This window comes from Hipposideros armiger, unplaced genomic scaffold (genome assembly GCF_001890085.2).
Source record: "Hipposideros armiger isolate ML-2016 unplaced genomic scaffold, ASM189008v1 scaffold_477, whole genome shotgun sequence".
In the NCBI taxonomy this organism is placed as follows: Eukaryota; Metazoa; Chordata; class Mammalia; order Chiroptera; family Hipposideridae; genus Hipposideros; species Hipposideros armiger.
Genome location: NW_017731827.1, coordinates 454,921 through 481,039, shown reverse-complemented (window position 1 = coordinate 481,039; position 26,119 = coordinate 454,921). Strand labels below are relative to the sequence as shown.

Here is a 26,119-nt window from a genome sequence, read left to right as displayed (position 1 = left end):
TGTTCTAAGTACTTTATATTTATTAATTCATTGAGAGAGAGAGAGAGAGAGAGAGAGAGAGAGAGAGAGAGAGAGAGAGGGAGGGAGAGAGAAGGAAGGGAGGAAGTGTTCTTTGCAGTGTCACTGCTGGAGAACTGAATATTGTATTAAAGATCATTCTTTTGGGTCGGCCGAGTGGCTCAGTTGGTTAAGAGCGCAAGCGCTGAGCAACAGGGCCGCTGGTTCGATTCTCACATGGTCCAGTGAGCTGTGCCCGAGCTGAGCTGCCGCTGAGCTGCCAACAGGTGGCAGGATGGCTCAGCTGGTGAGAGCATGTGCTCCTAACAAGGTTTTCGGTTCGACTCCCGCATGGGATGGTGGGCTATGCCCACCCGCAACTAAGATTGAACACGGCACCTTGAGCTGGGCAGCCGCAAGCTGCCAACGGGCGGCCGGATGGCGACTGGACTTGGAGCTGAGCTAGCTGCACCCTCCACAACTAAGATTGAAGGACAACAACTTGGCTGTTCCCCTTCCCCAATTCCCCAATAAAATATATTTTTTAAGAATTATTCTTGATCATTCTTTCCTTCAGTGAGCTTTTCCACAAACTATGTTCCTGGCCCCTTGCTGAACACTGAGAGCAGGACCAATCCGATGTGGCCGACTAGCAGATGAACACCACACACTGGTAAGTGCTGTGACAGAGCCAAGATCGGAGTTTCAGGACCAAAGGCTCTTCCGCCCTCCATCCTCCATCCAGTCTCCATCCCGCCCACCGATGCCACCTTCATCTTCCCACAACTCGACTTCCATCTCATCACTGCTCCGCCTCCTGAACCATCAGTGGCTCCCCACTGGCCACCGACCCCTGGCATTGAAGTTCGGTGTCATCTGCTCTTCCAACTTCGTTTATCCAGCCAGATGTCTCTCTCTCTGCTCCTCACCATTCCTAGAACATGCCCGCTGCGTTCCTGCCTTCACACCTCTGTGCAAGAGCTTCCTTCAACCTAGGAGCTTCCCTGTCCACAGGCTTCTCCTCACCATGTTCAAATCCACTTTAAGGCACTTTAAGATGCACTTTAAGGCACATCTCAAACGCCTCCTTTGCCATAATACTTTCCCGACTGCCAAGCAATGTGTTTACAACTTTCCTGGTGCTGCTTACCCAGTTATCTGGGTTCCTGTTTTGGGTTCCTATATGGTGGAGGCAGATTGCCCTGGGTTCAAATCCATGACCTTGGACCAGTTCTTTGTTCCCGCGTGTGTAAAATGGGACTAGAACCATCAGCCTTACAAAATGGTTTTAAGGTTTAAATGAGACAACGTATTCGAAGTGCCTGGAGCATTATAGAAACTAGGTCACCTTACGTATTTTTTGCCTCCCCTATTGTACCCATCACACAGTAGATGCTAAGTAAACATCTGTTCAATTGAATCCATGGACACGATAATTGGATTTCTTTAGGGAATCAGCATCGTACATATATGATAAATATATTAATATAGTGGAATAGCCCCTCGGCTCATTACTTGGGAGTGCTCATCTATCTTAAGTGGAAACGTTCTGAAAATCATTCACCTTCAGTGCCCTGAGCTGACGTCCCACGGAGACAGACAGAGGCAAAGCTGGCTGGACAGACAGCGCCCAGCACTTTCCCTGGAGGGCTGCTGTGATGCATTCCAGGTCATGGGCATGAAAATGTGGTCAGGATAGACTCAGTATGCCTGAATGTTTGGAATTCATGCAGCAAGGAAAGCATTAGGCTTCCAGTAGCAACAGGCAGATGAGAAGCATCTGAAGACGTTTCTAGCCTCTCTCCAAACAAACTGCAAATCCTTCATCAATTCTGTCCCGCTCCAAGGTTTTGTCTATGCTGGTCCTTCTGTGCGAAATGCCTTTGCTCCCTATTTCCACATCCTATCTCCCCTTTCACACCTAGTCCCCATGTCCCCTTCTCCGCCAAGCCTTCTCTGAGTTCCTCTGACGTCACAGCCGTCCTATCAGTCAGTACCTTCTTTCATGGCATGTGCTGTCTTGGGTCACATTACGAGTCCACTTTCACTCATGGAACGGACACTTTTTTGAGGACAGGGTCCACCTCTGATTCAATACCCAGAAATAAGGACCCCCACACAGTATAAGGTCAGTAAATGTGGACGGATTCTCAGATGTTTGCGTGAATACATTGAATAAAACTGGAGTGTCTTGAGATATCTACCATAGGGAGGTTCAAACAAGTTTCTGCAGGGTTGGAAACATTTTCCTCCTGTCAAGTCAGAACCTAGAAAGTGGCAGGATTGGTCTTGATCCTTGACAACCAAAATGGTCTAAGTTTGCATCACTATGGTCCAGCAGTGCAGGCCGCTCTGTCCAGCAGTGCAGCCAAAAGCATATCGGAGCGCAACAGTCGATGACAAATTTTGATTGTCTATCAAGGCGCACCTACACCTCTGTGCATTAGGGATAAGGCTTATGGTATGTCTGATGAGCGAGGTAACTTTAAACCTGGGTTTCCAACCCTGCTCTCTCCTAGGCAACCATGAGCAATTACTAAGAGACATTTGCCCCCATATGGTATTTCAGTCTTTGGCTTCATAAACTGTCACTCACCCAGAGTCAGCAGTGCTGTGCCTAGAGAAAAATATAAATAATGAACCTTGCGTTCTTTAATGATTCCCTACCTGGCCTGAGAACACTCCTGTCTTACAGACATCCAGTCTCACAGACAGGACCTCACAGGTTGCCTAGACCCAGGTAGGAAGCCCCCCCCCCCAGCATCACTCGACCTGGCAGGGTGGACCCCTGGCCCCAGCTGAATTATTGCAAGGATAGAATTAAGGAGGCCAAGAAAGTTTCCCAGTTGGGGACAGGGGGGAACACCAACATCGGGACATCACTTTGGTCCTAGGCAGGATCCTTCAGAAAAAAATCTCAGTTGAGTTTACAGGGTCCAGAACCTGGGCCTCACGGGCTCAGGAACTGGGTAGCATTTGTGCACCCGGGGCTCTGTCAGTCACAGAATGAGGCGAAAATCACGCGAGGATGGTGACCGGGGAAGAACCTCCTTGCCAATAGCCAGAGAATCCTTTCTTTTGTGCTGCATGGTACTGCCGTTTCCCCGAAAATAAGATCTAGCCGGAAAATAAGCCCGCGCATGATTTTAGGTGCCAGAATATCACACCTTGGCATACTGAATATTTTAATCTGAAGGAGTCTAAGGAAAAGGCACCCTTTCTCCTTGAAACAAGTCATAAAACCGTCATGTGAGGGGTGCGTGCCCTCCATATCCTGGAGGAATCATGCTACGGCTTATTCTCTGGCTAGGTCTTATTTTCGGGGAAACACAGTCGATACCTTCTGTTATCAGAGTACTGCAGAGCCAACTCAAAAGCTGCTTGGTGACTATGAAATTAGAACAAGAGAGAGTGGGAGTCTCGAGGCCAAATCGCAAAGCCAAGGCAAGGGTTCATGAGACGGCAGCAGGCGTGCCCTTGAGACTGACCAGAGCCCTGGTGTAGGCTGGGCCCCCGCTGGTCTCGCTGAAGGATCCTCCGCCCTCTGGTTCTGTGGCCACCCTTCCCTCTTCCCCTCTGAGGCCTCTTCTAGGTGAGTCCATGCTGCAGTCACTGCTATCCACATGTGTCTGGCAGTATCTCCTCCTAGAATGGGCTCAAGCCAACACTCAGAGTTCCACAGAAACCCCAAGGTGGAGCCACAGACAGCTGCTCTGCATTAGACACTCCAAATTATGAGATGTTCTTAGCTATCAAGCAGAAACCCTAAGTGTTCCATCCTTAAGGATGGCTCCTCCAGTGTGTGAGTGGCCATACTCACCTGTACTAAAGCCACAAGCCACTGTTTAAGCTCAGTGAGGTCCCACATGACTATACATGGGAACAACACTCAATCAGACACACACACACCTTCCATGCAAAGGCCTCTCTGAAAAGGACATTTTGCAGGCTGCTCTCTCAGACTCATGGACTCAAATGGTGGCCAGACAGTGACAAAAACAACTTGCAACTTTGTCTTTAAACTAGAATTTATTGGTATACAAAAGTCCGTTTCATAGAGAAAGTGGCACGTCTTTGCAGCTTCTATTGCACCAAGTATTGAAAATTAAAAACACAAAAAAAGAAACATTTGGTTTTGAAAACACTGCAAATAGCCAAGTACAGTACTTTGGTAAATAAAAAATAAAATGGTTCCGATGAACACAATCTGTGGGAAGAAACAACCTAGAGGAAATGGACTACAGACGTCAGACAATGGTCATGTTTCTCCCCGTCGAGCTCCATAGATAAGGCAGGGCTTGCTGAGTCTATGGATCAGGACCCCATGGAGGTCTTAAATATCTCCAGACTGAAGCTAGAACTAGTATAGTGCAAGTAGAAAAAAGAGACGGTTCCTGAGCCTGGGAAGACCCCGTGTTCTCCAGACACACTTGCCCTCCTTCATAAAAGGGACGGACGCCCACCAGCACTTGTACATCAGCGAGAGGAACATGTAGGGTTCAAGTCCGACTCCTGGCTCTTTTCTTCCTACTGAGCTCAGTGCTGGTGGAAGATGCTGGAAGGGTAGCCGGGAGGCCGAGGGCCTTCCCACCAGGAAAAATGAACAGGAGAGTGGGAAGGTGTGAGGAGCCCCACACCAGCATTCATTCCTCAAGTCATGGTCGAGGGACCTGCCTGGGGATTGAGCTGCAGGCGGAGGGTCTGTGACTGCGCTCAAATGATTGTCATGGACGGCTGGCGATAGTGACATGCGAAAGATTAGGGGCAGACAGAGGTTCTGTCTGGTGACCATTACCCTCCATGATCACCAGGAAAGCGAGTGCAAGTTCTGTGTCCCGGGTATGCCCTGCTTAAAATAAAGTCACCATGCGGAAGTTCGTGCTTGTACAGAAATATTCTTTACTGGTACCATCTCACCCCCCATCAAGTAGCTTTGACAGAATGCTAAATATTTAATAGAGCTACAAAGTAGTCCTAACTAGGAGACAGAGAGACTCTAGAAAGTAATCCCTTAAAGGAAATAGTTAAGAGCCTGCGGTTTCCCAGGGAATTTACCTGGGGACAGGGCAGGGCCAGGCAGTCCACAGACGCAGCTCTTCCCTGGGGCCAGGCTCTGGGGCGCACGTTGTGGGTTCCACAGTGCAAGCACTTTGTGACTGGTACCCCCCCATCTCCGCTTCAAACCAATGATCCGTTTCCCCCGCTAAAACGAGATGGCAGACCATGTCCTATCATTGAACTATGCCATCTAGACCTTCAATTCAACATCAGTGGGAAAATACAATTTGCTTTAGAGTCGGGAAAAATACCTTGTAAAAAGTGCCATGATTAAATCACCTCAGAACTGTCAGAAGGCCCCAGAGTTTTAGCAACACCTGTTCTGAAAGCTGAGATGAGACTGTGAATAATGAGAACAGCAAAACAGGAAAACAGCATCAGGCTGAGGCTCAAGGTTCGCTCGAGTCTTGAGGTAAAGAGCTGTGCATCTCCCCACAATGGAGTCCGAGAGGGCCACAGGCTGGCACACTGAAACCAAGGGGCTCGGTGCTCAGCCCGCCCACAAAGACCCTTTCGGTCTGGGGGGCTTTTAGTCAACTCTCACTAGGGAGCCAAGCTTCCTTTAACCGGCCGACTATTCGAGTTGAACATTTCAGAGGTAAACTGATAGCATGCTATGTTGACCCAGTAAAACCCAGGCAGAGTCTAAGGAGTTTCTCAGAATGAGAGAAATTACACATTGACAACAGGGACCCACTACGAGTACAGTTCAATGCCAAAGTCCATCTGATATCTACCTACTTAATATGTGAGCAGCTCTACCCCCCTGAACGGGGCCCCCCTCCCATCCCAGCCATATCATTTCACATTGTAAAAGCACCCCAGGGAAGCAGCTTTTAAATCACCCACACAAAGGCGCCCTCGAAGCCCAGCACTAACTGCCCTACCAGAGAGAGCCCACTTCACAAGCCCTAGGAATGAAAACGGGTTGGGAAGTGTTTTCAGAGTTTATAAAAGAAACTACAGATGACCACAACTAACATTTCAGATTCTTCTTTCTGCCACAATTCCTTAGCCAGTGCTCCTGAAAGCACATGTTCATATTATTGACAAATTAAATACATGTACACACTCTACCGCTCTAGTAACTCTTAGTGGCCAGCTGTATTGCTTGGAAGTTGTGGTTCTATATTGTTTTAATACATCTACCTCTCTAGTACAAAGCGGTTGCCACTAACATTTCACTTATTTTGACCTTTAAAAAAATCTGTTAAAAAAATCCATTAAAACCTTTATATACAGTTTATAAGACTAAAAGCAGCTATGGTCCACTGACCCATCCCCTTCTCCCGGCCCTGTTAAAAGCTACTGAGACAATCCCAGGTAACGTAAATCTCCAACCGCCAAGATGCAGCTCAGAGGTTACGAAAGGTTCCCTTCCTAATAGGAAGCGCACAGGAGGAACTGCGCTAGGTAACAATTCCTGACTCAGCCATCCAGGATGGAACACACCGGGCCTCCACCGTGGCTGCCAACGAGGTCATTTTTAAGTGCTTACTAAGGCAGCTAAGCGTATGGGTTCCCTCCTCCTCACACTTCAGTGACACCGAGGCAGTGAAGTCAAAATTCAAACCCTTTGCTAGAAGATATCACTAAAGTTGCATACATGTACCCCCAACCCTACTAATTAACCTAAAAGACACAGACCAGTTATAACTGGAAAGCTATGAAGTAGTAATAAAAGAAAATTCCTGAAGCCACTTGATTATAGTTTTTAAAACCACTGTTATTTTACCCCAGAAATGCTGAAGCCTGTTATCAGAATTAGGTAATTTATAAGTTCATGTTCCCAATATTCTCTATTAACTTTTTAGCAGCTTCTAAAACTTCTAAAGCCCAGTAGGGGCCAAGGCCACCTTCATTAACCAAATAAATAAGGCAATTCGACTACTACTGACAATGGGTCTCCCTTACGTGACTTCTGACTCCTGATTCTGCTGGATTTCTGGTACATGATCGTGACCCTATGAGAGAATCTGGCCTCCTGCACTCTCATAGTACAAAACAGACAGGAAAGAACGTTCATTCAGAGAAGCTCGGCCACCATTAGAAATCTGCCCAGAGTTCAAAGCCAAGAAACAGGAGATCCGAACGCACTGACCCTCCCTCCCTCGGAGACAGCCAGGCAACAGAAACCCTTCATTTGTCTGAGTTCTAGAGCTTCAAACTCAGGACTCCACAAGGTGCGAGGAAAAAAAGCTGGGTTCTTTCTCAACCTGCCGAATAGCACAATGTGCTTACCAGGACGAAGCCCAAACCACCTTGTCCTGGGAGCAAGCCCTAGAGACAACCGATGTGCCCACCACAAAAAGTCACCAAAGGAAAAAAAGCAAAAAATTAACATACATCATTAAAACCGAAGAAAGCAAGTCATCCGCTGATAAAGATAAGTCAACGAATCCAGGGCCAGCCCAGACAGTGTGTCTACACACGTCGACATCGACACTTTTTTATAGCTTTCCCTTAGCCTTGGAACTTTTATAACTTTCAAATCTGAGGTGGGGGAGGTAATTAACAATTGACCTTTGATTTAGCATATCTTATCTGTCTAAATATTAGGTCCCCAAAAGGCAAAGACTGCCCAAGATGGACCACTGCAAACATGACTGCTTTGCAGTTCACACCACCCTACCTCAGTTATAGGAGTGACACATCTCCACTGCCCAAATCTGTCTATTTCAGAACTGCAGTCATTCGAAGTCCTCAGCCAAAGTACATTCTCTGCCCTGCTGGTCTGACCTAAGCCACGGACAATTTATGGTGGGCGCTAGAGAGTTTTTCCAACATCAGAATCCCAAACAGGTTTTAAATAAGAAGAAATAAATGCAGCATTTCTAAGGAATTTCATTTTCACGATACGAAGAGAATTTAGCCACAGGTCGAGTTACCTTTTATTTCTCTGAAGGCATCTAAGTCTAGAAAAGCAGGGAAGAAAATACAGTTACTTAAAATGGGAACGTGGACCACCTTAGGCAGGCTGCCCGGCCCTCTCCCTACACAATCACATCGCTGGTTAGCCTCTTCCTGGGCCAACACTCAAGAGCCCCTTGAGCTCTCTCCTTTTACTACTGTGGATTCTGCTCTCCTTCCTATCAGAGACCCGGGACTGCACCAGAAGCGGTCACATCCATCTTCCTTCCCATCGTCAAGGAACAAGAACCAGAGACTCCACAACACTCAGATTCTCCAGCAAAGCCCGGACCTAATTAACAGTCAGGCGCATGGATCACATGGCTTGAGCGTAAGCGAACTAACAGCACTGCATCGCATCTGCACCGCCATCAGACGCAGGGAGGAGAGAAGGGCAGTTGTTCACTTCCACCCTGACTACAGGCCTCAACCGCCGTATCTTATTACTTCGGGAGAGCACTTCCCAAATTCTTCTCCGATGAACCTGGATTAAACGCAAACTAAATCTAAACATGTTCCTGAGTCAGAGGTCGTTTATAAAGTACCCTGTGCGTGAATGTATCTGTTTGAAAAGGAAAGAGAAACGAAGGGAGCTTGTCATTCTGCGTTTCTGGCAATTACTCTAAACTACTTCATGAACAAGTACAGCAAGCCTCACCCCAAGCGTTAGGGAAAGATCCCAGGGTCAGCGAACTGTGATTTTTCAGGGCAAATAAAACCACACTCTAAAGGTTTTTCCTGGTGCATCTATCCACTCCTAAAACTCAGTATTTTAATTATGGAACATGAATGGCTTCACTGCACTTTCACAAAATAAAACACCAACAAAACTCGGAGCGCAAAGGAGGCAGCCTGAACGACACCGACTCAGTGTGTGAGCTCGCATGTGGACGCCGTGGGCCGGTTCCCTAAGGAGGCCTCCCGAGCAAGCCCGGGACGCAGCCCCCACTTCCCACTCACTTCTTCCCGCCCCCAGCCGGCCAGAGTCAGATGCTGAGCGCAGCGAAGGTCTTCACCAAGGTGACCTGCGCGTTCGCATCTGCTTCACTTCTGTTGTTGTCCCTGTGGCCACTCCTGCTCCCCAGGGCTTTATGACGGTGCCTCTCCTCCTGTCGCTTCTTCTTCTCCAGGCGCTGCTGCTCTCGCCTCTGTTTGTTTGTGACCTGAAAGGGAAGACGCCCGATGAGTCGCCAGCTTGGCTGACTCAGGCTGCCACCTGCTGAAGGGAGCTGCAGGGCTGACAGATGCTGAGGGCACAGACTGCCTTTCAACAAGAACAGAGGAAACCCGCCCAACAGACCAAAAGGGATCTATTTTCCATTACTGCTCAAATTCACATTGAAATTTACATTCCCTTGCTGAGCTAGCAAACAAAATCAATTCCCTTCTCCTCACAAACCAATCCCAAATGACCAAACGAAATGTTAACCCTAGTCCAGCAAGAGATAACCCTCACACATGCCACAGGACACCTTTCTCTACGTAATCCAATGCCCCAGGTTATCCTAACAAACTCCTCAGAAGCTCACTGCATTTCTGCCTCTGCCTGTGGCTTTTTACATTATGGTGCATTCTGAGCTTAGAACTTGGTGGAAGTCTTTGAAATGAATTCCAAATTTGGTAAAATGAACGGTGTCATATGCTACCTATGGGAGTAGGGAACAGGGATGGAGATGTACAACCTTTCTGGGAAGCACCTGACAATTTACCAAAAAGCCTTAAAAAGAGTCAACTATCCATGCCCTTTAACCTGTCAGGTCCTCTTCTGGGACTCTAGCCAAGAAAATAATGCAAAATACAAAGATTTCTACAAATACATTATGCAGGTGTTCAATGCAGATGACAGTATTTATTAAAACTGCGATTTTATCATGGAATTAACATGGAGAGCACCCATGCACACAGTAATGGTGGGAGGGCAAGGGGGTGACACGTGTATACACGGAGTACCATTTCAGAGTGCACTTCCTTCCGATCGTCACTGCACACCCCAAACAGGACCACGAGGTCTTCATTCTGCTTCCTGGTACACCTGCATGCATTCCCCAGATTTTCTACATTCACTACTTCTAAAAATCCAAAGGGAATTCCACATGGAAAACGAGCTCCCAGTCCCCACCACTGCCACCGCCTGACAGCAGCCCCCCATTTGCCCTTGCAACCCCCTCTTTCATACCTTCGGGAGCTGGTTTTTATTTGCCTTGTTTTCTTCACTAGGGCTGGCCCGCGCCTTATTGTTTTCAGTCCTGCCTTCATTTAAGCCCTGATTTCCAAAGATTCTGGTGCCACTGCCACCCTCCTCCCATAAAGGACCGCTCTGCTCCGGCATGCGGCCACTGGACTCAAGGTTCTCCTCTGCATCTTCCAAAGAAAGATAATTCATTAAACTTGAGGACCTAAGATGGTTACACAATTCGATTACTGTTAAATGACTCCAACATTACCCGGGTCCCTAGAGCACTGTCATTTGGGAAGCAAGTTTCCTGGAGGCAAATTCTAATATCAGTCAATGCAGTGGGGAATGCAGGGGAAACATATTGGTAAAATTTGGAAGATGAATTTTAAAATAACCTGTTGACCAGCCTTATCATCAGCCTCCCAGCAGAAGAGTGTTTTGCATCATTAGATAAACTACTTTTTAACATGAATTTTTAGGGGGAAATGTTTCATTTGCACCAAAACCAGAAATGCAACAGGCTCTAAAGTTGTGCTATTCAACACAGTAGGCACTAGCTACATGTGGCTACTTAAACTGAAGTTCAATAAAATTGAGAATTCAGTTTCTCAGTCTCACTTAGCCACATGACAAGTACACACCGTGCGGGACAGCACAGGTACTAGATGGACAGTGCTGTTTTAAAGTCACAAAGACCAAGTTCCTTACTGCTTTCTAAGAAGGCACAGAAAACATATAAAGTGGATAAGAAAATAGCCAATCACACAGAAAACTAATGCTAAGAACAGTATCTGGCACATCATATCTGGCAATAAGTATTGAAATCATTTTAAGTAAATGACTTGAAAAAACAGTGAAGATATCACATCTTTTTTCCTTCCTGTGTGTCATAAAATTAAACTCATTTCAAGTAAAAATAATTCTGAATTATCAACAGTTGATAGATGCTAGTAATTTAAATATTCCCATCAGAAAAAATAAGGTATTTTTCTCTCCACTCAATTTTAGTTAGCATTTTGGTTTTATAATGGAAAGTTATTTCTAAAAGGATAAATTAAGCAAAAAAAAAATGTTTAATAAAATAAAAAATAAAAGGATAAAGTCTTTCATGACATTCTCCATCCCTCCCAAACTGGGTTAGGTGGCGTTTTCATGCACGCCCCTATCGCCTTAGTCCCCAACTCCATTAGGTATTATTATGCCACTTTACCTATCTGTCTCTACCACCCTCTCCCCCACCCCCAGACTATATGCTCTCCGATGCAGGGCTAGGGCCTAGTAAAAAGTGCCTGCATACAGAAAGTGCTCGATAAACAACAGCTGAATGAATGAATAAATGACAGTATAACTACCACCTGTGACTTAATTAAAAATAAATATTTGGAAAATTATCAGTACAGTCATTTTGAAAGCTTATAAATATCAATCATGGACTTACTATTTCTTTTTCCCTGGTTCATCTGAAGCATGGCAATTATTGCAGATTCAATATTATAATTTTCAGCTTCCAGGTTCTGGACTATCAAATTAAAATCCTATCCAAGAAACAAAGGAACACTTCAAGACTCTGGGTATACTTTCCTCTCTCTATTTCAACAATCTGATACACAAACTGATGTAATAGTGAGAATTGGGACAAGGTTTCAAGACCTTTTCCACTTAGAAAATGTCAATTTTCAATAAGGCTGGTCACCGGAATAACCAGTTGATATAAAAAATAAATCCACATACTTCCTTAGGATTTTTGAGCAGTATTGGGTAAAGTCTAGCAAACAAGAGAGAAATGAACAAACAGCTCTCATTAAGTCATATCACACAACCTCATCAAACTACAGACACCATGGACCTAGGCTGGCCCATCAGGTGTTGGCATGCCCGAGTGGAGCTACAAAACCAGCAGGTAAACTAGGCACAGCAACGCTCACTTAGACTATCACTACACGCGACAGAAATACTAACTGAACAGCCGGTGGCGTTGCAAACTTTCTGGACGGCATCTTCCACTTCGTCTCTCAGGTCATCTTCTAGGTCCACGCCCTTAGTCTTGCTCTTTTCTCTTTTATTGGATTCATCTTGATGAAGCATCTGAAACTAAAGGAAATATAAGGAATGATCATCACGGACCTCTAGCCAACTACATTCAGATCAACATAGGAAGACACTCTAATCTTAAAAAACATTCAAATATACAAGGGAAAGATTCCACAAACAATCTTAAGAGGAGAGCAATGACTAGGCTACATTTCATCCAGATATTGAGATTCCAGCTCACAAAAGAAGTACATACTAAAAAGAAAGGCCCAACATACGGGATGAACATTCAGTGAACACGGCCTTAGAGCCTCTACGGTTTCTAAGTACCAGCATTTTGGCCATGACTGCTGACTCAGACAGTGCACATTCATCTCAGCTGATTTCCAGAGGTGTGAGCTTGATAACAGACGAAACCCTCTCTACTAGGACCCGACAAGCTTTGCAGCAGGACAACTCTTCCTGAAGAGACATCCGTACAACCCTCATCTAGTTCCCTAGGCCCTATTTGGTCATCAGCAGGCTTTGATGTGCGATGTTCCGGTCCCATCTGGACAATGACAGGTGAGCATGGCTCATTTAACCTCACCTGCACACCACCTCCCTAGGAAACCCGTCAATCCAAACTGTAAAACCACAAAGAGCAGTTCACTTACTATCCACGAGGCCTTTACAACTGAAGCCTAAATCAGAAAAGCTACAAGCGTCCCTCTGTGGCTGCTTAATCACCTTCTCCTGCTTCCCATTAATGCAGGGAGATGGGGAAATGGGCAAGGGCATTTCTATTTTTTGCCTGTAAAAGTGTAAGTGGGACCCAGCAGTGTGCAGTACATTGTTTATTTACTATTAATAAAACGCAGCCCCCTATCAAAGTATCTCCTAACCATTTGGCGATGTGTATCAAGAGTCTTCGAAATTGATCCCAAGGAAATAATGTCAAGTATAGAAAAGATCTGTGTGAAAGTGCTCATCACAGTGCTGCTACCTGGGGTGAGTAACTGGCAACAGCCTGCAGGTCTCAGAGTGTGGGTATGGTTAAGCAACCACAGTAAATCCACAGTACGTGCTTCATTTCCACTAAAGTAAGGACACAATAGGATTTTCACTACTACTGTTACCATTTAACAATGTTTTGGATGTAAGTCAATGCAACTGCAGAAAAGAAGGAAAGAAGGAAGGAAGGAAGGAAGGAAGGAAGGAAGGAAGGAAGGAAGGAAGGAAGGAAGGAAGGAAAGAGTGAGTATAAAATTAAAAAGAAGAAAAGTTATCCCTATTGGCAGATGATAATTCTATTCCTAAAATAAAATCAAAGAAAAACTACTATAAACAAAAAGAATTCTCACAAATCATGTATTTGATAAGAATCCAACATCCAAAATTTATAAAGAACTCTTACACAAATAACCCAACATGGGCAAAGGACTTGACTAGACATTTCGCCAAAGATACAAAAGGCCAAGAAGCACATGAAAAGTTGCTCAGCATCTTTAGTCCTTAGGGAAATGCAAATCAAAACCAAAGATGCCAATTCACACCTAGCAGGATGGCCATAATTTTAAAAAGAAAGAAAGAAAAATAACAAGTGAGGATGCAGAGAGTGGAACCCTCAATACATTGCTGGTGGGAATGTAGATTGGTATGCCTACTGTGGAAAACTGTGGCAGTTCCTCAAAAAGTTAAATGTAGGATCACCATATGACCCAGCAATTCCACTCCTAGGTATATGCCTAAAAGATTGAATACAGGTACTCAAATCTTAACACAAATATTCACAGCAGCACTACTCACAATAGCCCAAAGGTGGAAACCCAAATGCCCATCAACAGACAAATAAATGGATAAATGAAATGTGGTGTAGCTATACAACTGAAATACTATTCAGCCTTTTTTAAAAAAAGGAACAAAGTACTGATATGTTCTACAAAGAGTATGAACCTTGAAACAGTATGCTAAGTGAAAGACATACACAAAAGGCCACATATCGTGTGATCTCATTTAAATGAAATGTCCAGAATAGGTAAATCCATAGAGACAGAAAGAAGACTGGTGGTGGCTGGGGGGAGAAAGGATATGGGGAGTGGCTGCTTAATCCGCCGGGGTTTTCTTTTGGGGTGAAGAAAAATGGATGGAGGAAGTGGTGGCACAGCTCAGTGGCTATGCTGAGGTCCACTGGCTTGTATACTTTTAAATGGTCAATTTTACGTGCATTTTACGTCAATTAAAAAAAGAGACTCCTGTAGGATAGCTGTGTATGTATTTAATTAATATTTCATTATAAATTCACATTCACAAATGATAATCAGCTAGGAAATATTAAGGAGAAAAAATCCTTTCCTTCCAATAGAAAACACAAAACACCTAAAAATAAACTCAGCAAAAAATGGGCAAAATCTACATGAAGATGTTCCTACAGGTCACCAAAGAAGTCAATTAAATAAATGCAATTTACCAGGTTCATGCTAGGAAGATTCAACATCAAAAAGATGTCAATTTTTCCTTAAGTTAATCTATGAATTTAATGAGACCCCAATAAAAACAAATATGAACAGGACTTCTTTTTAATTAGACAAGAAAATTGATTCTAACAGTCCTATGTAAAACAAAGTAAGAATGTAGGAAATTACCAAAAAAAAAGGAATGATGAGTGAAAAATTCTGTCAGATTTTAAATTTTACTAATTAAAACAATGGATACATTAATACATGAGCACAGAAACCAGTGAAACTATCTAAATGTCTAGAAATAGACCCAGGTGTATATGGGAATTTAGTATATGAAAAAAGTGGCACTTTAAATAAGTGAAGAAAAGATATATACTAAACAAATGGTTTGGGTACAAGGTAACCACAAGAAAATATGTAAAGTTGGATCCATACATCACACCTTTATATGAATATAAATTCCAAATAGAGACAAGATTTAATTTTTTTTAAAAAATGAAACCATAATAAATACTAAAATAAACTATGGGAGAATTCTTTGTTAACCTCAGAGTGGGAAAGACATTCCTAATTATGACCCAAAACCCAGAAGACATGTAAGAAACCTTGGTAAGTTTCACCACATAAAAATCTAAAATTCCTTTATAGCAAAGACCATAAGAAAAATAAAAAAATAAATGACTAAGAAAAAAGTATTTGCAAATCATAACACAAAGTCTAATTTATCTAATATATAAGGAGCTCCTAAAAATCATTAGCAAAACTTAATGGAGGGCCGGCCGAGTGGCGCGATGGTTAAGAACTGGCTTGGGACGCCAGAGGGCCCCGGTTCGGATCCCACATGAGGGCCAGTGACACTGCCCTCCACAGCTAAGATGCTGAACAACAGCTTAACCTGGAGCTGGGCTGCCATGAGTCACCAGCAACAGCGTAGGCTGCAGCCCCTGTGGCAGTGGGTTGCTATGGGCTACCGTGTATAGCCAGCAGCCGCTGTGAGCGGCCGTCCAGAAGCTAGCGACTGATCTGCCTCACCCGGGAAGAGCGCAATGATGGTGCCAACTTGGGCCAGTGAAGCAACGTCCTCCACAACGAGATTGAAGAACAAAACTTGTCTGTTCCCCTTCCCCCAATTCCCCAGCGCTATTCCCATCCCCACAATTCCCCAATAAAAATCTTTAAAAAACAAAAACAAAACAAAACAAAAAACATAATTCACAAAAAAAGAACTACAAATAGGTCTTAAACACAGGAAAAGATGCATAAACTAACTATTAAGAGAAATACAAATTTAAACTGTTAAGAAAACAATTTTTTCCCTAGCATACTGACTAAGATTTAAAACCTTGATAACGTGTGCTGGCAAAGGTGCAAGAGACACACATTGCAAGTGGGAGTGAAAACTGGTAAAACCTCAACAGAGAGCAATTTGGCAACACCTATGAAAACTATAAATTCACATCCTTTGATGAGTATGGACCTTCTAGGCATTTATCCCACAGATAACACTCATACATGTGTGAAAAGAGGTACATTGTTTGTAAAAGCACAAGTTTGAAAGCCTCCTAAGAGTCCATCAATAGGGCAGTGATCAAACACATTATAATGCATCCACACAACAGAACACTATGCCATTTAAAAAGTGGAATACGTGCCCATACATGCATATTTGCTTGCTATACAGAGGGTGCCAAAAGACTGTATACATGTTTTAAGAAAGGAAAAAACTGTATTAAAGTTATGCTGATGGTAACCACTTCGAGCACCTCTTGTAATGGCAGAAGTCAAGCGTGACTTGTATTCATCTTTTGTTATCGGTATATATTGAGTATTACAATTTTAATACAGTTTTTTCCTTTCTTAAAATATGTATACAATTTTTTGGCACACTCTGTATAAAATATCTGTCAATTTTATGATATACTGGTAACACTGGGTGCATCCAGGGAGGGGAACAAGGGTGGGAGAGTGACTTGCACTATACATCCTGATACACATTTTTAATTCTAACCCATGGATAAATATATGTTACCTACCCAAGAAATCATTTATTAGTTAGTTTTTTAAATTACAAAGAAGAGGTGTAACACGAGAAAAGGTTTATGCAATAATGTTAATTTCTAAAAGGCAGGAAACAAAGCGATATAAATACCAAAACAACAATAAAATTGTGTCCACGGGGACCGGCCGAGTGGCGCATTGATTAAGAATTGGCTTGGGACACCAGCTCTAAGAAGCAGAGCCCCAGTTCGGATCCCACATGAGAGCCAGTGATGCTGCGCCCTCTACAGCTAAGATGGTGAACAACAGCTCGACCTGGAGCTGGGCTGCCGGGAGTCGCCGGTGACGGCATAGGCTGCAGCCCCTGCTGCAGTGGGCTGCCGTGAGCTACTGTGAGTGGCTGGCACCCAGCGTGAGCAGCCGGCAGCCGGTGTGAGCTGCCATGAGACACCGTGAGCGTCTGTCCAATGGCCGGCGAGCGAATGCCTCACCCGGGAAGAGCACAATGATAATACCAACATGGGCCGGTGAAGCGACATCCTCCACAACTAGACTGAAGAACAAAAGGACAGCAACTTGTCTGTTCCCCTTCCCCGATTCCCCAATATAATCTTTAAAAAAAAAAAAATTGTGTCCACGTTTTTGTGTACTTTCTATCTTCTTTACTTTTTCTATAGTTTCCAAACCTTAGGTACGAAGCATGAACTGATTTTAAACATATTAAACATAAAAGTAATCCAAAGTTTTTATACAAATTATATCCATGTCATCATAGCTATCAGCTATTAGGGAAAGCAAAAGAATGACACGCAATTTAATCTTTCGCTCTCACCTGAGCTAAAACATAAAAAATCATCAAGCCCACAGATTCTTAAAAGCAACTTTCCGTAAAACCATCGCTGGTTTTCAGCTCTGGGCACCCAGCTCTTGACCTGGCTCCCTAGAGGTGAGAATACAGAGGAAACAGAGGCCTCACTCACATCTGTCTGGAGGTGGGCGGGGGCTTCCGAGTTGTCATTGATCCTCCGAACGCTGTCGTAGTGCTCTCCATACCGATAGGCGATGTGTAACTCCCGCCCGATGCTTTTCCCCGTGCCACGAATCTGGAAGCAAAAGGAGGGAGATGCCAGCGAGGATTTGGACAGTGTCCCCTCTGGAGAGAAACGCCACCCAGACTGCCCAAGAAGCCCAGTCCACAGGCTCGATATGGAATGCATGGGAATATGACTAGGATATGTCCTGAGCAATTTCTGACTTATCTTTCATACACAGAGTATGGAACTCTATGGAAAGAAATCCATATAAAAACACATATTCAAAAACCAGGGGAAGAGTTACAGTGAAGTTAAATAGGCTTGAGTTTCTGGGCGTCAGCACCTCCTATCCCCTCAGACACACAGGCCCCTACTGGAGAGAAGGCCTAAGGACAGATGGAGATTTGCTCGGCTGGAAGCTCAAAAAACTTGGGGGCCTGATTTAAGGAAAAAAATACAAGATTCCAAATATTATAAAAATGCTAGAACCCCTCCCAGGACCTTGAAAGAGGGCCATAAAAATGGACCACTTATGTGTCATCAGCTTCACAGTAAATCCACCCCGTCGTTACAACAAAAAAATAACATTTTCCATCAACCACATACTGAGAATATGAACAAACTCAAATCTCCCACTTACATCAATTTCAAAACAAAATTATTCATAGTCCAGCAGCACCAGCGCACTGCACGACCCAGGCCACTCACACACAAGGTATTCTCTGTGAAGGGCACCCCTGCAGGACACCCCAGTAAGAGTCATGCAATCCAGAGGCCCTAAGGTCCACCCCTTGAAAAAACACCACCTAGACAGAAACTCTAAAGTAACTCTGAATCTGTCACTTAGAAAGCCTAGTTATCGTCTTTGTTAAAATTCTAAAACATTAGCACTTCCTGTTTTTCCTCAAAGTCTCAGGTAGTGAGACACTACTATTAATTTTAACAGTATTTATGGTCTAAAAGCATAGCCCAAACCATGGACCAAACAGGAACCACACGGGGCCAGAAGTCAGAACCAGGTTGAATCTGTAGGTCTCAAAGCGCAGAGAATCTGGTTTTGACAAACACAAAATAGAGGCAGCATCATTTATCTCCTAGGAAGAGGGCTGCGAAACTAGCTTACCAGAGCCTCTGAATGACATAATCCCTACAGCACTTACATATTTAGATAATATCTAATACTATATACACATTATGAATTGGAAAAAATAACTAGAAAAATAGTCACCAAATTGTTAACTAATTTTCATGGACAGAGTACAGAACATTTTCACTTTCTATGTTACACATGTCTATAGTGTTCACAGAAGCATATATTCTATTTACAACCAGGGAAAAAAATGTAGGTCTGAGTATCTCCATGTTGTATGAGCCTCCTCATTATTAATGTAAGAGCTCTTACCCAGGACAGTAGCAACCAATGCTGTTTCAATTCTTAAATTTCATTAAGATGTGTCTTTGGGGTGGGGGGAGATGGAGATCCATTGTATAACAAATACATTTATCTTAAAAACATACACTTTCAGTGTTTACCAATTCATGAAAGACAACACTACAGAAATCTATTTGAAAGAAAATTCTAACTATGCAGAATTATCTTCCACAACTACTTAGACAATTAAGAGACTGGAATAAAAAGTTACCGATGAAGGAAAAGGCAGGCTGCGTTTACTAAGTTGGCACTGAGTGTTTTCCTGCAAGAATGGGTCATTATGCTGTCTAGTCAAGGGATTTTGATGACTTCTGCTAAACAGTAAAAATTTAATGACAAGAAACTGGGACAACGAAGAAGGTAACCAGTATTCTTGGCTCAAAGACCATCCTTAGAAGGCGAGCGCCTCACTAGAAATATGACAGCTCTCCCTGGTGTCAGTCCATCTGACAACACTGCCCAAAGAACACACACAAATACTGCTCTCCTCCTGCTCGCTGCGTCCCTTGTCAAAGTCCTCACCAACTCAGGGAGCACCTGACTTATTTGGTTGTAATTCTGTTAAAAGGACATTACGCCAGACACAAGGGTAGGTACTACCATTTAGATGACATTCTGGACAGGCAAAACTGTAAGACAAATGAGATGAGTGGGGACAGGGGCTGCACATGTGGGGAGGGGGCCCGTGGCTGCAAAGGGGAATGAGGAAACTTTCAGTGGTAATGGGAATATTGTCTATGTTGATAACAGCAGTGGTTACATGACTGTATTTGTCAAAACACAGAAATGTACACCTGAGAAGGGTTAATTTTGCTACATGTAAATTATAGCTCTATAAACTTGACTTTAGTTTTAATGAGCAAAGGCTAAGAACAAACAATTTGCAAAGGAATATACAGGCTGGTGGTATATGAGAAAAAAAACACCACAGTTGCCTTTATAGTAAAAACACATAGGAATACATAATTGTTTGTGTATACATACGCATGGATGTGTCTATATGGGTGTAGGTGCGTTTAAAATGTGCATAAAAACATTAAGATACATGTCGTTCCAGTTATGTATGAATGTTTTTATAGCTAAGAGGACGTGTGAATGACAGGGACACACACTAAAATGTTAACAGGAATAGCCTCCGGGGAGTGTGACTCTGGGTGATTTTTATTTGCCTTTATGGGCTTTGTTGAATTTTCAAATTTTTCTACAATTAATATTTTCCCTTTCTAAAAAAAAGGAAAAGTTAGAAATAGAGTAGTGGAAGGGGCAGGAGGGAGACTGATAGATATCACATGCCCAGGCTTCAGGAGAGAGCTACGACGTACAGGAAGCTCTCTGAATGCACAGAGGAAGAGCACGCGGGTGGGAGCCTTAATACACATCCGCCTGATCTGACCTTCCACATGCAGAAGGTATGGTCTGATGGATTGGGAGAGTTGGTTCATTTAGGATACCAAAGGTAAGAAGTTGGAATGGACAGCTACTTCACAATGGGGGAGCGGGGGATGGATAAAGGAAAAACGAAATGGCTCAACAACATGCTCTGCCATCCTACAGCACACACTTAACATTGCTGTAAAATCTTATGTGCTGGTACCATATGTACAGCTGAGCAGAGCAGAGCAATGAAAGTTGACATCCTAGGCCATGAAATAAATTTTGTTGTTCAGGACATCCTTTTTAGCAATGGTTTATTACAGTGAATTTGGTCTGTTTCCCTCCACCTAAAAATCATAAACATACACATGGGACTAGACATACTTCAAAACCAGGATTTGTATGCACTAATTTTTTAGATTCTCATGTAGATATTTTACAGAATTATGTATAATATTTCCACATTAGGCTTTCAAATTACTCAATTAATTAACTGCCTGCTGAACAATATTTCCGGCATTGTACAGTTTTCTGAATTATGCTCCAGACTCCACTTGAATATGGTGAATCCCAAACTCCTGGTCTTTGGTTGGGCTTGCAGCACAAGTGACCTTGTATGGTTCCACAGCGCAGGTCATGCCCCATCATCTTAGGACATCCCCAAAGCTCATTTATAAAGAAAAGCTTACGATCAACTCTTGAATAGATGACCTACCTGCCACAAAGGGGCATTAAGTTGATGAATCACAACATTCAATTGATGATTTCTTGCAAAGGCTACAATTGCATCATTGCCAGCAAATGTACCAGGCTTTGCCAAATTGGCCACTGCATGGAAACAGGAGAGAAAAATAAAGTCTTTATAATGAAAAATCCCAAGGCAAACATGCTTTGGTATTTACTTAGTTCCAAGTAACGCGAAACAAAGGTCTACATCTAAAAAGTCCATTAGCTTTGTTGGGCTAGGCAGTCAGCTGCTTGAACAGTATATAGACTGCTGCTCAGAAGGCCACCAATCATTCATAAAGGATTCATTTACTCATTCCTTCAATAAATACTTACTGACTGCTCCCTATAAGCCAACCTCTATAAAAACACTGGAAATGTAACAATCCACGCAGTGATAACAGCTTGCATTAATGAATGCTTATTACGTGTCGAGCACTGCTGCACTCACTTCTCATAGAGGATCACTTTTCATCCTCAAACCAACTCTCTGAAAGGGCTTATCACACACACCATCTTCTAGATGAGGAAACTGAAGCAGAGTAGTGCCTACTGAAAAATAACACCAACGAGGCGTTTCATCACCAAAAAAGGGTTTCTTCAGGAAAAAGAAAGGGTTGCAACCTAGTGCACGCAGCAGACATGGTAAGCCACATGCACACTCTGGCCTGCAGGCCAAGATGGAAGGGTACTTACAGAAGGGAACAGGAAGGTAATAGAAGGGGAAGTTAGAGCCAGAAAGCTTTATCATAAACCTAGAGTTCTTCCTGCAGGGTTCTCATGGGTAGGTACTACGTAGAGTGCGAGCACTTCCATAAGCCCTAGCTCCTCCCACAGACCCTCCAACTGACCATGTTTGCTTCAAGTTCCAGTTCATCTTTATCAGTCTTAACTGTGCCCAAGGTCGGCAGAGCTGAGTTGGAACCCAGGCACTAGCCACTCCATTATACAGCCTGTCAGTTTGCCCACAAGGAGCTTACAACCAGTAAACAAGAGAACAGGCGCTAGGGATGCATAAGTGCTACAGGAAAGGGATGTATGGTAAAGAATTTGGCCTTGCCCTAAAAAGGGTCTCACCTTTGTCCATGGCTCCTGGGAGATAACCTCTAAACCCTTCAAATTTCCCAAGTGACAGAAATGCCTGTTAGTCATCGTGGACTTCTCAGCCACACCTGATAGTTTATGCTAACGAGGTGCTCAGGGTGCTCTCTGGCCACGTGACCTCAGCCAGACCTGAGAACGGGAGAGCTGGGGAGCTGGAGACTGAGTTCAACCACTCAGGCAATCAATCAACAATGCCTACAAAATAAAAGCCCAATAGAAACTCTGGACACCAAAGTTCAGGCGAGCTTCATGACTGACAATACTGTGACCACATAGGTGTCAAGAAGACAGTGCATCCTGAGGACAACAGAAGCTTCGTGTTTGGAGCCTTCCCAGACTCTGTTCTTTGGCTAATATGGCTCTGTATCCTCGCTGTGTAATAAACTATAACTGAGTGTAACAGCCTTCTGGGAGTTCTGAGTCCTTGCAGCAAATTATCGAACCTGAGAGTGGCTTTGGGAAACCCCAAGCTTCCAGTTGGTGTCAGAAGTGAGGGGAGTCTTGGGGAAGACTGTGCCCTAAAACCTTGCAGTTCGGCTAAGAGTAGGTCGGAAACATAAGCCAGTTTGGGAGGGGGGAGAAGGGCGGTGGGGGAGATACGACAAGAAGGAGACAGGTAGAAGAGGAATGTTCCAAGCAGAGGGGGGAACGTGAGGAAGAGAGAGGGGAAGGGAGAGAGACAGAAGAGGACTGATGTTCAAAGCAGAGGGGAGAGGGAGAGAGAGACAGGAGAAGCAGAGGTAGGCAGATGAGTCTGTGGACTGGTATGGCAGGAACTAACAATGCTGAGATGGAAGGGTGGGAGCTGAGGCAGAGAAAAGGAGATCACAGGTCACAGAGGCCTGAAGAGTTTGGACTTTATCCTGAGGTCAACGGGGAGCTGCCAAGGGGTTGCAGACAGGGGAAAGATGTGTTAGGTGTACATTCAGATCACTACTCTGGCTGCAATGTGAAAAACAAACTGAATGGATCAAGAGGCAATGAGACCAGTCGAAAGAGTATTGAAAAAATCTAGGCAAATGGGCACACAGGCCTGATTTTACAAGAGAAAAAAACACTGAGGTGGACGTGACATGACTTAATGAATGACTATGAGGAGGGAGGGAGAGGAGGCATGAAGAACATTCAGGATTCTGATCTGGATCTTTGTACAGTTGGAGAAAAGATGTTGCTGATTCTCCAAAGCCAGAGTCTAAAGGAAAACAATAATCCTAAATAAGCCAGATGCAAGGATAACCAAGTCCTGAAGAGTTAAGTGAGCCAATCATTCATTCATTCAACAAATACCTTATGAGTGCCTACCAAGCACCAGGCGTTGCCATGTTGGGGAACAGACATAGTCCCTGCCCTCAAGGATCTCAGTGTAACAAGGCAGACATTAAAAACGCATAACTGTGATATGAGTGATAATGTAAAAAGTCTAGTCTTCCACTGACACACAAATCGAACGCGCAGGCTTCTACGTTTCTTGTCATTTCTGCTCTGGCAGTCAGGGCCGACCCACTTCTTTGAAGTTCAAAATTCTTTATGTAGTGCCAAGGATCAGGCAGTCATAGTGACAGTTCAAGAAAACACTTTCCTGTTGTGCATCTAAAGTGGCCATCACACTGCAGACAAGTTCCTTGTCCTGTCATACCCCCAAATCTACCATCTGACCTTCACTAAAGTAGAATTTCAAGTAACAAACTAAGTATGCCCCTCATGCAAAATGGCAATATAATTGGATCAATGACACAATTCATTCCATATAGCTAAACTACACACTTGCCCCATACCCGCATTTGATTTGTAAACTGCTAAGCATCTGGTAAACCGTGTCTATCCGCTAGATAAATGTGATGCAGGGAGAGGCCGTCAGGATGCAGTGACTGGTATCAGCTACTCGCTGGGAGTTCTGCTGCTGGGTCTCTGGCTGCTCGTGCCTAGTGACTGGGTTCTGTCCTAGTGAGGAAGGAGAAGGGCTCTGGGATCACTGATCTAGTCCCTCCCGTGTCTTCCTTCTGCTGCCCTCTATCCTGCTAACGGCACATCCGCCTTCCTCTCTCCTCCTCCCCACCGCCAATGAGTCCTGTCATTATACAACTAGCTGTGTGTTAGGCTGGACCCCACTCATTATCCCCAGTAGCTGCCGTGGTGGAGACCCTCTTACTCTTTCATCTGGCTGATGTGGGGACCCCTTTAACCCATCTCCCTTCTCAATGTCTCTCCCTTTCTTTCTTGATATGGTTTCCTGAGCTAAGACTCTAAAACACAGGAACTATTCTGTCTTTCTTGATAAGTCTTACATGTCTGATAAGTCTCACAGTCTTACAGGTTTCCTGTGAGGAAAACGTTATTGTAAAACGTAAATATGTCAGCACCTAGCATAGTACGTCCTCAGTAAATAATTGTCAGATTGAAGTTTAAAAGCTCATATGTATTTTCTTACTAGATTTGTGCCTATTGAGGAACTAATTAAAATCACTAAATGATTTGCCTCAAAGAAAACAGGCTGGATTTGGGGTTTTGGTGAGAAATTAAAATGATTTTACTGATTATTTTTATTATAAAAGTAATACACGATCACTTAAAAGTCAGAAAAATCTACAGAAGATCATTTAAAGTACTCATAGACCCACCATCCCCAGGTGGCTAACACTTAAGAACTTATTTTAATTGTATTATTTAATTTAATCTTCACCAAAAAGCTCTATAAAATAGAGGCTATTATTATCTCCCCCTTACAGAAGTTTAAAGAGAGTAAATGGTTTCTGAACAATAAGTGGAGCCATCTTTCCACAATTTCCCATTGTGTTCTGTGTGTGTTTACCTTTAAAAATAGGATCACTCTATATACACTATTTTCTAGCCTGATCCCCGACCCCCCACTGAACAGAAAGTGATGAACAGCTTTGCAAGTCAATTAACATCATCATTTTTATTAGCGGCATACACGTCCAAACCTAGTGCTTCCCAGCGCCTAGCATGCCGCCTATTACAGAGCAGTCAAGTAAACATTTGTTGAAGAAATGACATAATTTATGTACCCAAACCCCTGGCTGGGAGGCTGGGGAAGCTGATGGATGTAATTACCTGGAAGAGCCAGTATCCCGCAGTGAACCTACCGTGTTTCTCAAATGGAATGTCATCTTCCACAAAGGGCTCAAAGTCTTCCCGCTGCTTTATCATGTAGTCCACTGTCTCCTGTCGGTGCTTGAGATGATTCCGGGAGTGTCCCTCCAACTGATCGCCAAGAGCTCGGAACAGACAATTGCTGTCAAACCAAAAATGTTGGGTCAAAACCTTTTAAAAGTGAACTTAGGTCATCTAAAACAATGATGCTTCATGCTAGGCGATCCACAGAAATCTTGCACACAGAGAAAAGAGAAAGCCTCAACTATGGCCGTCTGTGATTCTTCCCAGATACTGAGGGGAGAGCACTAGGGCACATGTGCAACCACATCACCTTCGTAAGAGGCAACAAACAAGGATTCTATTCCCCCCGGACCAGAAAATTCATTAAACTTCCCGGGGTCGCAGCTGCTTCCACAAGTGAGGCTGGAGATACACTAACCGCCCGAACACAGGGTCTTCATTACAGGCTCTGCCTCCCCTAAGGGCTCTGATTCCCAGATCTCTTCCAAAATGATAAATTTTATCTTCTCCCTTTTTTCTAAAGCAAGTTTCACTATAGCTGCCCAGCTAACTAATCATTCACCTAACAAAGAGTATCCAAAAGACAATAATTTGTCAGGCTCCCAGTACAAACAACTGAACTCGGCATCCTGCCTAAGTCCTGAGCACAGAGTGGAGAAGCCATGAGGACAACGCGCGGCTGTGTCCTGCAGTGACACCTCCC

At 43.8% G+C, this 26,119-nt stretch overlaps 1 protein-coding gene across 4 annotated transcripts; it reads right to left on the bottom strand.

Annotated features, from left to right (window-relative positions):
- Positions 1 to 4,013: 4,013 nt before the first annotated feature.
- On the bottom strand, positions 4,014 to 25,558 carry OTUD3 (OTU deubiquitinase 3). Of its 4 annotated transcripts, XR_002126687.1 has the most exons (8): positions 25,386 to 25,558; positions 21,167 to 21,279; positions 17,592 to 17,714; positions 12,101 to 12,232; positions 11,580 to 11,676; positions 10,142 to 10,326; positions 9,916 to 9,997; positions 9,038 to 9,128 (listed from the first exon to the last, which is right to left on the bottom strand). XR_002126687.1 is itself a non-coding variant. In XM_019666708.1 (7 exons), the coding sequence occupies exons 1-7, from the start codon at positions 25,447 to 25,449 to the stop codon at positions 8,952 to 8,954; spliced, it is 891 nt and encodes a 296-aa protein (XP_019522253.1). In that variant the 5' UTR covers positions 25,450 to 25,558; the 3' UTR covers positions 4,014 to 8,951. The 4 variants fall into 4 exon arrangements, 3 of the variants coding, with proteins under 3 accessions (XP_019522253.1, XP_019522255.1, XP_019522254.1); XM_019666708.1 differs by lacking the exon at positions 9,916 to 9,997 and having other exon boundaries at positions 4,014 to 9,128; XM_019666710.1 differs by having other exon boundaries at positions 9,033 to 10,034.
- Between the last annotated feature and the right edge of the window lie 561 nt (positions 25,559 to 26,119).

Bases quoted from the DNA above. Each gene is read 5' to 3' on its own strand.
- OTUD3 (XM_019666708.1), bottom strand. From the start codon at position 25,449: ATGATAAAGCAGCGGGAAGACTTTGAGCCCTTTGTGGAAGATGACATT. The intron at 21,280-25,385 runs GTAGGTTCACTG...GTTTCCATGCAG, and splicing joins CATTCCATTTGAGAAACACG to TGGCCAATTTGGCAAAGCCT. The intron at 9,129-10,141 runs GTATGAAAGAGG...CTTCCCTTTCAG, and splicing joins ATAAAAACCAGCTCCCGAAG to GTCACAAACAAACAGAGGCG.